Source organism: Hydractinia symbiolongicarpus, chromosome 7 (genome assembly GCF_029227915.1).
Source record: "Hydractinia symbiolongicarpus strain clone_291-10 chromosome 7, HSymV2.1, whole genome shotgun sequence".
Classification (NCBI taxonomy): Eukaryota; Metazoa; Cnidaria; class Hydrozoa; order Anthoathecata; family Hydractiniidae; genus Hydractinia; species Hydractinia symbiolongicarpus.
In genome coordinates, this window is record NC_079881.1 from 16304678 (window position 1) to 16318926 (window position 14249).

The 14249-nt window shown below is 33.4% G+C and overlaps 1 protein-coding gene and 1 long non-coding RNA gene across 2 annotated transcripts; one reads left to right on the forward strand and one right to left on the reverse strand.

Annotated features, from left to right (window-relative positions):
- Nucleotides 1-554: 554 nt before the first annotated feature.
- On the forward strand, nucleotides 555-2848 carry LOC130648741 (uncharacterized). The gene is made up of 2 exons (XR_008982961.1): nucleotides 555-1154; nucleotides 2137-2848. It is a non-coding gene; the product is annotated as an uncharacterized LOC130648741 (long non-coding RNA).
- A 1855-nt stretch (nucleotides 2849-4703) lies between these two features.
- Nucleotides 4704-14170, reverse strand: LOC130648737 (BUB3-interacting and GLEBS motif-containing protein ZNF207-like). The gene is made up of 10 exons (XM_057454816.1): nucleotides 13873-14170; nucleotides 11155-11281; nucleotides 10942-11080; nucleotides 8344-8541; nucleotides 8239-8260; nucleotides 7885-8005; nucleotides 7528-7594; nucleotides 5903-6012; nucleotides 5582-5768; nucleotides 4704-5177 (listed from the first exon to the last, which is right to left on the reverse strand). Exons 1-10 carry the CDS (start codon nucleotides 13911-13913, stop codon nucleotides 4876-4878), a joined length of 1314 nt encoding a protein of 437 aa, XP_057310799.1. The 5' UTR covers nucleotides 13914-14170; the 3' UTR covers nucleotides 4704-4875.
- Nucleotides 14171-14249: the final 79 nt, after the last annotated feature.

Sequence of the window (14249 nt, forward strand, 5' to 3'; positions counted from 1 at the left end):
GAATTATACTCTGCCACAGTTGCGTTTATGACTAGAATACATACAAGCGTTAATGTTGTGCTTTTTCTCAAAACGGCGTAAAAACGGTGAGCAAAAAGTGGTGGGTAGAGGGCGACGATGTGTTACTTGATAGGGTCCTTGGACCTTCATCAACATGTCATGTAGTCAAGTTACATATTTCACAGTTTAACCAATTAGGAGACTTACCTCCTACAATATAAACGTGGAATAGTTTTTAAACGTTTTTATTGCATTTGCTTAAAATCTTCTAAAATTATGAAGATATAAATCTGCAGTAACCCTGTTTGTAAACCCACGATTGTCGTCTCTATAAAATTATCAACCACTGCTAATATTGGAACCAGTGTGTTGTAATTTCCGGTGTAAAGCCGCCATTACAATCACAGAAAAAAACAACTTAGGAAAAGGGTGAAATTTAAACACAGGTAATTATTATGAACGCTGTTTCTATTCACACGTTTATTATTCTCGTCCCCAGATTTTTTTTCCTAATGTCAAAGCCGAAAGTGCTTAATTGATGGTTTTAACATATCTGGCATGGCTGTCAAGAAAACAAGAACCCCTGCAGATGTGATTGCACATTTATTATATTTCACTGGTTCACTGGTCAGCAGACTTGTTATCTAAAGTTACTTTAAGTGCAGAGTTTTCGAGAGACCATGTTTTTTTTACAAATTTTGCGGAAATAATTTAGCAAGTAATTGATTTCCGCCGGCGAGGGCGGAATCTTTAAAATCGCCTGGGGAGATAGAGAGATAGATAGATAGAGACAGCCCAGAGCCTGGACGCCTAAAACTTTCCAGGCTAAAGCCTAAATTCTCGTTTTGACACATTTAGTTCTAAGAACGAGGCTATATTGCGTTTTAAACCAATAGAAATATATATACAAAGGGTAATTCCCTCCCACCCAGGGAATTTATTTAGGTAGCCAGAAAGTTTCATGTTGGTGAAAAGCAGTTTGCTGATTGAATTGATTTATTGCTAACTAGCTATATATTTGATACTGTGAATACCCAAATTCTGAAACATTACTAAATTTAGCAAGCTTAAGAAGTGGACATGCCATAGCTTTCAGAACCAGAGAATAATGTGATGTGAGTGCTAATAAGCTGCATATACCGTAAAAAGTGCAGGTAACACCACTGTTTGCACACAGAATTTATGTCAACTTTACTTTGTCTATCAACGAGCCTTTCATCATAGTGGAAAACTGTACGACGTAAAGCCTCTCATACCCCAAAAGTCCTGCACATAACTTTAACGAAAAGCATTTAAAAATCTAGGGCAGTTCTTAAAATATCAAATTTCAAAAACTTGCATGAGCACATAGGAAATTGACATGTTTTTCACAGGTGTAAATATTTTTTTATAATATATTAAAGATAAAAATAGGACTTTGCAACATTAATTCAAGAATAATTTCAGAGTGAAACTTTTCAAGCAGGTTTTTGTGTTGTATGTATATAAAATATACGAGTAGGATGTCACACTCATTGCTTTTTTGCTGAGACGTTGAACGACAGAGATCGATAGAACGTTTACACAAGCACCAGTGTCTATTTTATACGTAATCATTGTATTGCATATTTTGCCGTTGGCTGGGCACAGAATTTGCATTTCATGACTTCTTTGCTTTTTTGAGGATGGATCATCTGATTGATATCAGAATTAGCAGTTGATGACGATTGAGTTGAGTCAGGCTTGTTGTGAGAATAGACTTAGTTTGCAACTTTGATACCGCACTAGCTCTACAGTTGGATAGTACTTTTTCAAATGTGATGTCGTTTTGGCAGAGTAGGCGTTCTTTAAATTTTTTGTCTCTTAAACCGATATCGAACGTGTATTCCATAGACTTTAAAGGGAAAGACTCCTGTTAGGTAGAAGACCTTATATTTAGTAAGAAGTTGGGAATTATGAAACTTTTTCGTACAAAAAATTACATTTTATAATTGAGACTTGAAAAAGAAACTTTTCGTTTTTCGGGAAGTCGGCTGTACGAGGTTTGTACCCTGGGTCCATTGAACGTTGATGGCTGGTCCGTTAAATTTTTGAATTATTATTATTCTGGGTGATTCTGGTAGCTTTTATTGTACTTTCTGTTTTTTCACATTTTAGGGAACCAGCCCCAAATTGTTCTATGATACAAAACATGTTGGCACGATTTCATTGAACTAATTTTGACCCAACAATTCACAATTTCAAGCGTCATTCAAACGTGATTTGCATGTGAAGATTTGTTGACAGAAGCGGTTAAAAAAAAGATGGAACAATGATGAAACAGAAGAGTTTGCTGATTTGCTCGATTACCACTTTTTGTTGGATGCGTTTGAAATAAGAATATATTCGTTAAATACAGATTATGAATTGAAATAAAAAATACTTGTGATAGCCTAATTTGTAAAGTATTTTTATATAATTCAGATTGACTTTCGTGGTAAAAAATCTCACGATTAGGGATTGGTCTAGGCTGAAATGTCTAAAAATGTGTAAATTGTTATCTTTTTCGTTTAACATATATATAACTGTACAATTTTTTTTCATTTGCAATCAGTTGCTAGTCTAACAACAACAACAACAATAATGATAAATATTTAAAGTGTTTCTAGCCCAGAAATTCACAATAACCTATTGTTAGTGGATTATTTCCATTGGGGTCCACTGAGTCTGAGTGAAGCTAGCTTTCTCACATTTACGTTTAGTTTTAGCAGGCTTCTAGAAAACTAATCAAGACCAACGTTGGAGGTAGCTAAGGTTACAGATCAGATGAATTATTATTTTCCTTTTAAAATTTAATTTTAGAAGTATAATATCGTTGTTCTTTGTTTATTAGCGTCCATTTTACATTTCTAATAGTTGTCAACCATTTTTTTTGTGAAAACGAAAGTGAAATGTATGGTGTAGAAAAGCTCAAAATTTTAGTAGTAAAAAAAGTGGCAGCTACTAACTTATACGATAGAACGCTTTAGGCAAAACTTTGCGTCAGAATGTTCCTGTACTGGGGACACTAAAACAAGATAATAGGGAGTGAGGTCAATATCGATGACGTCATAATGTTATGCCGTAGTCGCTTTTTTTAAAAAAATTTTTGGCACATGCGCACACTTTTTTTCCTTAAAATCGCGGTTTGAACGACCGTATTAAAAGCAACAAAAGCAAGCACGAGGAACCTGCGTACCCATTTCTGTATCTCCAACAGACGGACCTAGGAAAAACGGAAACCTCACAAGAGCTTATGAGTGTGGCGGAAATTGATAAAGCCGGTCGACTTCCTATATCTTTTGATATGCCAGCGAAGGCGGAATCTTTAAAATCGGCTGAGGAGATAGAGAGATAGATAGAGACAGCGCAGCTAGGCTGGACGTTTAGCGAGGCTAAAATGACTTTTAAGCCAATAAGAATCCTAACAGTGCAACAACTTGTTTTATTATCCAATGAACAATACTTTATTTTAAATTTTATATGCTATCGAAAGATAACGCTTGTGCAGTGTAGCATAATGAAGATCGTCTTATAATGCGCCATCTTTGATGTTATTAACGTTTCCCTTTAATAATTACGTCATTTCCTTCTGTACAATTTTGCAAGCAGTGGACTAAAGCTATATTCAGCAGAACTAATTAATTATTCACTATTTTTAATTTGAAGAGGAATTGTTGAGACTGAATATTTTTGGTGAAAGATAATGTATTATAGCTATAAAATCGTGACAAGTGTGTTGCAAAAGAAAAAAGAATATGTAGTCTGATGAAAATAACCTTTCGTAACTGATTATGTAAAAAAAAAATTCCTGCCACCTTTAAAGATATTTTCCAAGTTGTTTTTCAGAGAAAAAGAGAAAATACATAAATTTTCAGCCTTGCCATTGTTCTTATTTTGTTTTTATTGTTCATCAATTTTCAGGTTTATTATTTTTTTTTAAATTGTTTTTATAAAGAAATGAAGTTTATGTAAGTTAAGTTACCTATGATTTACAGTTACAATAATAATCAAAAATTTAAATTTAAAATTTTAGAATATTCAATGATTTTGTTCCCCCATACTTCTCAGTCCTCTTTAAAGTTCCGTACTTTTTCAGATTATTGCTAATGGCGGAAATCTTTACGCCGCAGGGCTTCTTGTTCTTAGCTTTTATTTTCGCGTGACTTGTAAAGTATGTAAAATGTGGGACAGGGAAGCTCAAATATTGAAATTTTATTCTTACATTTTTATAAAGAACCCAAAGAAAAACATTAAACAAGTCAATCGTCTCTTTCAGTAACTTCATTTTAATTAATGTTACATTCATCGTGATTTGAGAGAAAGGAATTCTTTCGTCGTTGGAGCCTTGACTTTCGACCTCCGGGGGCAAGTAAGGATGGGAGAGAGGCATTTATGAAATTTAGTTTTAGCTACGCCAACCCCTTCCAAAATGTGAAAAGAGCCCTGGGAACAAGGTTGGACATCAGAGAAACTTTAGCGAGCCGAGAATGTAGTTTTGTGAGGAAAAGCTTGCACAAATTTTGATTTAGAATATTCCAAATCATACAATCGCGAAAAGAGTCGAAAACTCACATTCTTACCCCACTTATCCTGCTTCCAAAAGTATATTTTAAAACTGCTACTCAGTTTGGGTGTGTGAGGGAAATTTGGTTTCAACTTAAACGTTTGCATAGAATACAACAGAAGAAAAAAACGAGAATGGATATTTTAAAACCAGTACTTCCAAAGATAACGTATTATACAATAAGGAGCAGAAAAAGTTTGATGAAAAGTAATATCAATCTTCGTATCGCATCACATCGCGATCACAAAAGTATACGATGACAAAGAATTGAAACCGTGTTATGTCAAACTGAGCCAAACGCACAAAAAATATTAAAAAGGCGGTCGGGAAGGGCGGTTCCACTGTCCAGGCGCCCCTGGCGGTTGACTTATTGGTTGACGTGGTGGCATATTCATCGGTGCTGACATTAGCGGTTGCGGCGGTCCTCCACCAAACGATCCGTTCATATTGGGTGGCATAAATCTGTTAGGTGGTGGCCTAGGTGGACAAGGTGGTGGCCCTGGCGGACCCGCAGGTCTTGGCGGACCGGGAGGCCCATTGTGATGATTCATTTGTGGCATTCCAGGCGGTGGTACTGGTGGCAATCCTGGAGGACCTACTCTTGGTGGCATGCCTAAAACATAATTAGGTAAACAGTAAGAGTAAACAAGAGTAAACATTTGTACAAAATAAATACGCGAATAACATGTAGATAGATACACCATAAGCAAAAAGTGACCAAAATTTGTCACAGCGACTAATACTTTGTGTACCGACAATCCATTTTTACTGAATTTATTTTTTTCAAATGTTTTAGAATTTTTACATTCCTTATTGCAATGCATAAGACCCAACTGCGTTCAAAATGGGGAAACAAACGCAGGATGTTTTAAATCAAACCTATTTTTAAAAAAAATCCTTTTAAATACTTATTTTGTATAAATAGCAAAAAAATGACTGTAAAATTCAATGACGCCATTTTGTGCAGGCACTTCTTTATGCACACTAAGTAAGGTGAGCCGAACAAATGCAATTTACCTCCTGGCACAGCATTGTTATTCATAAGTGATGGAGGCATCCGAATAGGAGCAGATGAGCCTGGAGGCATGTTCGGCATACTAGGTGGAGGTCCAAAAGGATTGGGCGGTCCTGAATTAGGAACCGGTGAAGGTACGGGCTCAATTGATTCTTTTCGGTATTTTTGCAGACTTGATTTTATCTCTTCCTGAATAGAAAATCACAACATGTACACTCTGTGACAAAAATACTGGTATTACTGCGGAAACGTAAGCTGCACACAGAATGTCATTTTCACAATCTCGCATCAATACAACGGCGACATAAAAAAATAGAACTTACTAGTGAGTTGTCGTCAGACGGATGGATAATTCTGCTGGTTGCTGACAGTAAAGGTATCGCAGCAGCAGTAGGAGCCACGTAGCTCGATGTTTGAGAAGATGAGGGAGGAACTAAAGGAAAAAATATGAAGTTTAGCGCAGCTAAGAAAACATTATATCGTATTTAACTCTGCTCAGATGCAATTTATCAACGTGGACATTTTGTCGTAGTCTAGAACTATTATCCATGTACAGGGTGTCTGCTAAGGTTTTGGCATTTTGTAAGGTTCTTAAGCATACAAACACAAATAAAATCCCTAAAACAAATCAAGGCAGATGTTACAAAACACAGAAATTTGACAAATACAAGCCTAAGGGAAATAATTTTTTTATTTGTTGAGGGTTTATCAATTTTGTGAAAATGACAGTTGTTCTCCTTTTTGACAATATAATCCCCTTAAGGTACACAAAACGAGTTTTCCATGATGGACATCTAAGATTTCAAGGTGGCTAATCTCATTTTAAGGTTTATACATTTAAAAGGTCAGGTATCCTTATTCTGTTACATGTTAAAATACAAGAAACAACGTATATTACAAAAGAACGTTATTCTAAGAGATCTTAAAATTGTGAATCAATCCATACTATATACTTGGCAGACATATTTTTGACTGGAGAAAATATTACATTAGGTAAATAAAACAAATTAGAAAATAAATAAATAAAAAAAGGGAAAGGAAGGGTGGGTGGGTAAATGGCCTAAGCGGACAGAGAGTGAAACATTATAGATTATACAAAATCTGTGTGATGCATTTACCTCAAGGAAACACAATTTATTTTTGCGTCCCAATTGCTATAATTTGCTGAGAATTTTTTGTGGATTTTGATGATTTATTAATCTTAAAAAAATTTGCAAAGATTTCACGTGCAATTAAAAACTCATGACAAGGTACGACATGGAATCAAAGAGCGAAGAAATGAAAAATTTCACGGTACTGCGGATACACGAAACGAAAGATTTTTCTAACTTCCTTGTTCCTTGATTTACAAAACAAATGTTTTTGCGACCTGAAGAGTTCTGAGGGCGCGTGGTTTTCTAGGCTTCCGCGAACTGTGTCTATCCAAGAAAAGTTTGCGGAAATTACATTCACAAAAATATACGAAAAAACGCGAAATTCGGGAAAAAATTTCTGCAAAAATAGGTCCCTTAAGGTATGCATATATAAATTTTAGTATAACCATCTCTCACTTCCATAAACAAGACAAAAATTGAAAGTAAATTAAGCAAACACAAAATCATATTAAAAGTATACAGGCCAGCTTAATACAAATCAATACTAAACAATAGAGTTGATAGAACTCTCTTTTTAACATAATATGATACATTTGACTCACTGTTATTACACACAACTGTTCTGCTCTGGCCTGTGTAAGCCAGTATGAGTTATCTGGAAAGAATGATTAAAAAAGTACCAATAAAAGTGAAAATCAAATCTTTTAATACGCTTACTTATTTCAATTTAGACTTTAAAAACATAGTATAAGGGGGCGAATTAGTAAATTGTTTGAAAAAGAAAAGTATCGCTTTCTACCGAGATTGTATCAAGTGCTAGCTTAGTGCACGATGAGTGGAAATAAAAGACTAACCTGTTTGCGGAGTGTTGAGCGGCTTAAAATCTGCACCAACAGGACCAGAAGTTTTATTATCATTGCTCTAAATTTGGGAAAACGAAGAAAATTATTTTGTATAACAGCAAAACAACAACAAAAATAGGGGTTGCCTTACTCAAGGTAGTTTTTCATTAACACATTTTTTAGCCACAGTTTACAGCGTTTAGCGTTAACCAGAAAACACGAACATCTTTAATGTTATGGAAACTAAGTATATTAAGATTCAAAAAAAGTAAAATCTAATAGTCCACGAAAAAACATGCTATGGTTAAGAAATTTGTATTTGTAACCAAACATTAATAACTTGTTCAATCTGTGCTAACAAACTGGTACCTGTGAAGAGGCAGCTGCCGGAAACAGAGGGCGTGGTTGAGAAGCAACTGAAGATATGTCACTTGTAGGAGCTCCAGACGAAACAGGTTGAACAGGAGGCATGCCTGTCATTGGTGGCATACTGAAACAAAATTAATTCACAATATAAATCAAATAACAACACAAGATGGCAGCGAATTTTTATTTTTATCGAATTAAAACTATACAAACTGTATTACAAAAGAGCCTTTATAAGGCAATATTCCATTTACACTCAGACAGTTCATTATTCCAATTTTAAAATTCGTTCTCCACCTCCACTTCTATTTGAAAATTAAGTTGAAAAATAATGAAATGAGGAAATAGTGAGATTACCCTGGTACCATTGGTGGCATTCCTATAAAAGAAAAACATATTTAAAACAATTATTAACAAACGTTTTTAAAAGAATAGTTATTATAAATGAGACATTCTTCTTACCTGGCATTCCAGGCATAGTTGGCATTGGTGCCATTCCATGCATTCCCATCATGCCCATGGGTGGCATCATATTTGGGTGGAATGGCATTCCAAACCCTGGCATCCCTATCATGGGCATCATTCCATGTATGGGCATCATTGGGTTTGCATTTTTTGATTTCTTTCTTTCGGTTTCATCATCATCACTGTCACTGTCATCTTGGAAAAAAAAGTTGTTAGAAAAATTAAATTGCATGGAGAGTGAGGATGAAAAGAGGGTAATATGTAAAAGATTACTAAAAAAAAAGCAAACTCAAATAAAGTTTAAACATCAACTTTTTGATTATGCATCAACCTGTCTGTTTCGAAATAAGTGATTTTGGTAGTACATGCTCCCTAGTTACTCATGCAGAAGATCATGTCAGTTATTTCCACTTGTTTTTAAGTTAATTACGTAATCAGACATATTTTTTTAAATTTGCTCTTTTTTGGAAGAAAATAAATATCTCTTTTGGAATACAAAATTTCGGTCTGATTAAAAAATTTTCAGTCAGAGACAAACTTCGCGTATTAACATAAAAGATTAAAAAAAAATTACAAGCACTCTTAATATTCATGTTGCAAAACATTTTCTTATCACAGAAAAAAACATATAATATTTTCTCTTTTCATACTATTTACATAATTTTATAATTTATTATTTTACGAAGGAATTGTGGAGAAATCTAAGAGAACCTTTTCAAACGAAAACCACTGTCAAAACTAATAATTAATATTCTAATAACAATAAGACTACAAAAGAATTATGACATTCAAATTTGAAAACGTTTTGTTATTTGCTTTTTACAAAGCCTTTCTTAATAACATGGAACTTATTCATTAACAAATTTGAAAAACTCAAACACTTCCAAATTGAAGTTTAATGCATTCCCTTCTAGCACAGGTTTCATAGTAGTTAGTCCAAGTAATAAGCAAATGATATCATATTCCTAGACAAATAGGATTTATAAAAGAATATTTTCAACAAGTCCCTTATTAGTAACACTAAAAAAAAGTGTTGACAGTAAAAATTAATTTCCTTACTTTTCCTGACCACTGAATGAAAACAATATTTTATCCTGATATAGACAAAAATAAAATTGCAGACCACAGCTGGAAGAAGATCATATTACAGTCTGGGATAATTATAAACCGATAGTACAGTTGGACAGCAAGAAATGAGGAAGGATCCAAAAATATTCAATTAATAGTATTTTATGTCAACTATCAACTAGAAAGGTGGTCACGCATACTACAGAAAGCCAATATTTAGAAAAAGTGAAAAATTGTTACAGACAAACGTAACAGAAAGCTAACTTTCAAAAAAATATTAAAGATTTTAATCAATCTACTGTTTCCATCTAAGTCTGGTAAAATTTAATTACTTTAATTGCTGTGATCTGATTGGTTGATTTTGTTCCTCTAATTATCTGCTTAACTAATAAAGAGCCAAAAACAATTTTGATCATTGCCTGACAATGAAAGATGTAGCTGTCAAAACATAGCCTAGAATAAACCCACTTTTTCAGGCTTGGCCGTGAGAAAAATTGGTGGCATGTGGTACTTACATATTATGAATAAAGGCTTAATGATCATTGTGATTGCTAGAAATTCACAATGGCTGCAATATATTTGCAATTTCACAGCGGTTAAAACAAGTAGTGTTGCTCACAGTAACCCCCATCTGAAAATTATTCTATACCTATAACAATTTTCCACGTAAATTAACTTGCGTTATAGTGTATATCAACAATTTTTATCAGCATTTACCAGCTTATGAATATGAATACCCAGCATCTTAACTGGCTTAAGTAAAGTTATTCGTATTTTTTGTAATTTAAGGTGTATCTTAACATATATGATATCTTCCAACAAGCCTAAAGAATTTGTCAAAAGTATCCACACCTTTATTGCTTTTGATTGTTTGATTGTAATATGATATGAGAGTGTGATACCAAACAAACAAACAAAGGGAGAATACTAGCATTCAAAACTAATTTTGAGAAAGTGTTTTGAAATTAATGTGACTTAAACTTTTTTTAGGGTTAAACTTAAATCTCTGTTTTTATATGTATATGGAAGTTTTTTTTCATAAAAATAAACAAAAATAATAATTATCCCACAATGTCTGCAACAACGATTTTCAGAACATTTTTTTTAAAATTTTATAATTTTATTATCTGTTTTTATCTTATTTTAGCAATCACAATGGAGGACATAGTTGCATGTACCTTAGCTAGTTAAAAGAAAAGAAGAAAAAGAATAATATTATTATTGAAGTTTAATATCACCATTTTTTAATATTATCAACAGCAATTAATAATTAAACCCTGGGCAGTAGATTGTAAAATACATATAAAAACACTAAGAAATGATACCTCCTATACTACTCTATTACCAGAAGCAAATTATCACAAGCATAAATAAATACTGACGTGTGTGGGAGCCTGCTTGTTTATGACATGATAACTTATATTATTCATTTTACCCTGACTTTTCCTGGCTACTTGGATACTTTCTCCCTGCCTATAAATCCTACAATAAGAACCATAGAAACTAAATAAAGAAAATGCAAACTACCTCTAGCTTTTGATTTCATTTGTTTGCGTTTTTCTTCAATATCTTTTTCTGGAATACCTTCCATGCCATAAATTTCTATCTCAATATCTCCCCGTCCTGTGACTGAATTGGGTATCATAGTAATAGGCTCTTTGTGTACCTATATATTAAAAATGAAAGATAAAAATAAACACCATCTATTAAAATATATAAAAAAATAATTTATAATTATACCTGCATTGTGTGAATTGCCAACCCAGGTCCAGTGTATAGTTTTTTATGGCAAACATGACACTTGAAATGTTTTGCCTTTTGATGTTGGATAAGAATTTTCTCTTCCTCAAAGTCACGGTTGCAATACCTACATTACTTGGTTAAGGATAACAAGTATATAATAATCATTATTCCATGGTGCTTAAAAAGTACATTTGGGGATACTAAATTTTTTAGATAATCGTTTGCAAAATTTTTACAGATATAAAGATTTATTGCTGGGTATAAGTCTATTGACTGGATAAAGCAATCAATTTGGGTAGCAAGTTGTCCTTGGTTGATTTGAGTCTGTTTTCATGCTGGCGATCCATTTAAAACACATCCATGTTCAGCATTCGTGAATAGTGTTTATATTAGAAGTTCAATAACAGGATCTTTAAACCCAACCATGAAAAGAAAACGAGATAGTCAGATGATTGCTTCAGCCTAGATTATGCTGGGAAATTTACAACTTGTTCTATGGTTAAAAAAATAATTTCTTTTCTCATTACCACAATATTACACTCATTCATTGCAAATTTCTGAAAAGGCTATTCCAGAAATATTTTAGCATATAGTTTACCATAGTCAATGTCAATGTAAACAACATTAAGACTTTTTCCCCCGATATCTGTTGGATTTGCAGAGTGACAATCATTTTGGATAAAATTCCTTTCCACGGCACCTTTTTTGGTTGGACTGCTTCTTGGCTCACAAAACTTTAATTTGATAATATTTAGGTTTTTATCAAAAATTTCAGCCATATTTATCAGTTGTCTCATGTAAATAGTAAATATAATAAAACAATATGTATATATACAAAATAAAAATTACAATGTTGTCATATGTGTTTGTCCCTGTAAATAAGAGATGACATCTCGTAGTGTAATTTGAGTGTCAGCTTTAGAACAGTATATGCATTCTAGCTTAGGGCCAATTTCCCTGATCCCTGTGCTGCATGCTACCAGTGAAAAAAACAAATTTGTCCAGAATTAATATGATTTGCTAATATTCCCGCAATTACTCGTGGAACTCTTCCAACAGTGCATTCAGCTATCCTTCTGACTGTATTCATTGTGTACTGCCTTACCACAATGTCTAAAATTTCTGGATTAAGTTTGTGTCATAGAATTTTTAGCATTTTTCGATAGCATTTGTATCTTATGCATTAGAAGGCTATTGTACAAGCATCATTGACATTTCCATGCCAACAAGAGGGCTCACTTAAAAAAAGTGAAACTTGTTTAGGTGGTAGTAACCCTTTTAAAAATTAGAAAAATCATTTTTCCCTTTTGCGATAGCGCGCTAAAATAAGCAGGCTTACAAAAGCAGGACAGACATCAAAGCGCGAAAGCAGAAAAGAGAGACATGTATCCTGTCTCACATCAACGCTGCTGTGCACCTCCATGATTAGAACGAAACCTTCATAATTCACCATTTTTAAAAAAATATTAATTCTAAAAAATATTTCTACTGGAGAAAAGCAAAGAAACATAAGAAATAAAATAATAATAGTTAATTGCGTAAATATTAAAGTTCAACACAGAAAAAAACGGCATTTTATTAAATATATTTCAAAACTTGGGGGGAGACAAAATTATAGCTGCAGCATACGGATATCGTTGTATCTGACGTTATTTGTAACCACCGTTAATCCTATTCGGGCTGGAGGGGTGATGCACCTTTCCTCTTCAACTTTTTCCATAACTTTTTATGGGCTTATAGTCACACCTTGATATTTCGTTACTTTTATTTGCCTTCAAAAATATATCCTTAAAATAAAAACCATACACAAATGTGTGACATTTTAAATGATCAGTAACTTTCACAACCTGCGTCTCAAATAAAAGTCCTTTGAAACAAAAATCATGCACAACTTGCGTCCCAAATAAAAAGTTTGAAAAAATTTGCAGAATTATTTTAATTTTTTTTAAAAAAAATAATTGTTCGTAGAGAGCTTTCGTTTCACTTTCCTGCTCGAAGGTATATGTTCTGGCTATTCAGTCGGTAATAATTAAAGCACTACTAAAATAATATGTAACAGGGTCACGTGCCACTAAAGAAAGACTGGAGCTAGAATAAAAATTTTTAACGAAAAAGAAGGTCGAAGATAACCAAGATGGCGGTCGAGGGACAAGAAAAATAAATAATTAAAAAGCTATATCTGGAGTTAGCTACAAGAAGTTTTAACAAAAAGTAAATATATCTTTTAGCATTTCTCATGTAAATCTTTCAGACGAGTCAAACTTGTAAAAGTAGCTTGGGAACCCTTTAACAACACAAACGCCATAAAAATTACTCCATTTTCTTCGTTACACCAATCTCTTGGCCTATAATTTTTATTACTGCGAAGCAAATTAAACGAAATTTTGCTTGAGCAAAGACAACTAGACAAGCCACTGAATAGCCAAAAAAGTATAGCGCAACTAGTTATACATGGTTGTCGTTATATTGAGAAAGTTATACCGTTATACCGAAAGTTATGCCGTTATACTGAGAAAGAAGATAGGAGATGCTCACCTAACCTCTAACTGAATAATAGACTAAATTACTTGCTTTATTCCCATGCTTCAAAACACAAAGTCAAATTGGCAATGAATGAAAAGTAAAAATTTCCAGCATGTGTTTATAGCTAGCTAGCTTACCTCTTTCATCAAAATAAAAGCAAATATTTCTGAAAAAAAATAGTTGAAAAGATACCAACACCATGGTTTCATTTGCTTCTTCTTCTTCCTGCCCATACTTGAGATACAGGTACCTCTTTAAATCAAAATGTAAAACCACAAAATTAAATGCAATTCTGATGATCTTTCTTTCTGTCTCTTCCTTTCCCTATCCGACCTGATCTGGATCTTGCGGCTTGCTTCACATTACTTTATCGGTAACCGGCTTCTTTACAATAATGGCGAAGATTTTAAAAGGTATGATTTAATGTTTTTCGAAATCGCAGGGTTTTTTTTTGTTATCTTTAATGAACCGATTAGGAATCAACTATATAACTTTATGAGGATTAGATGTTATTTAAGTACCAGGAAACGATTTTCTGAATGCAGCCCAATAAGTATATATCGCTCTTG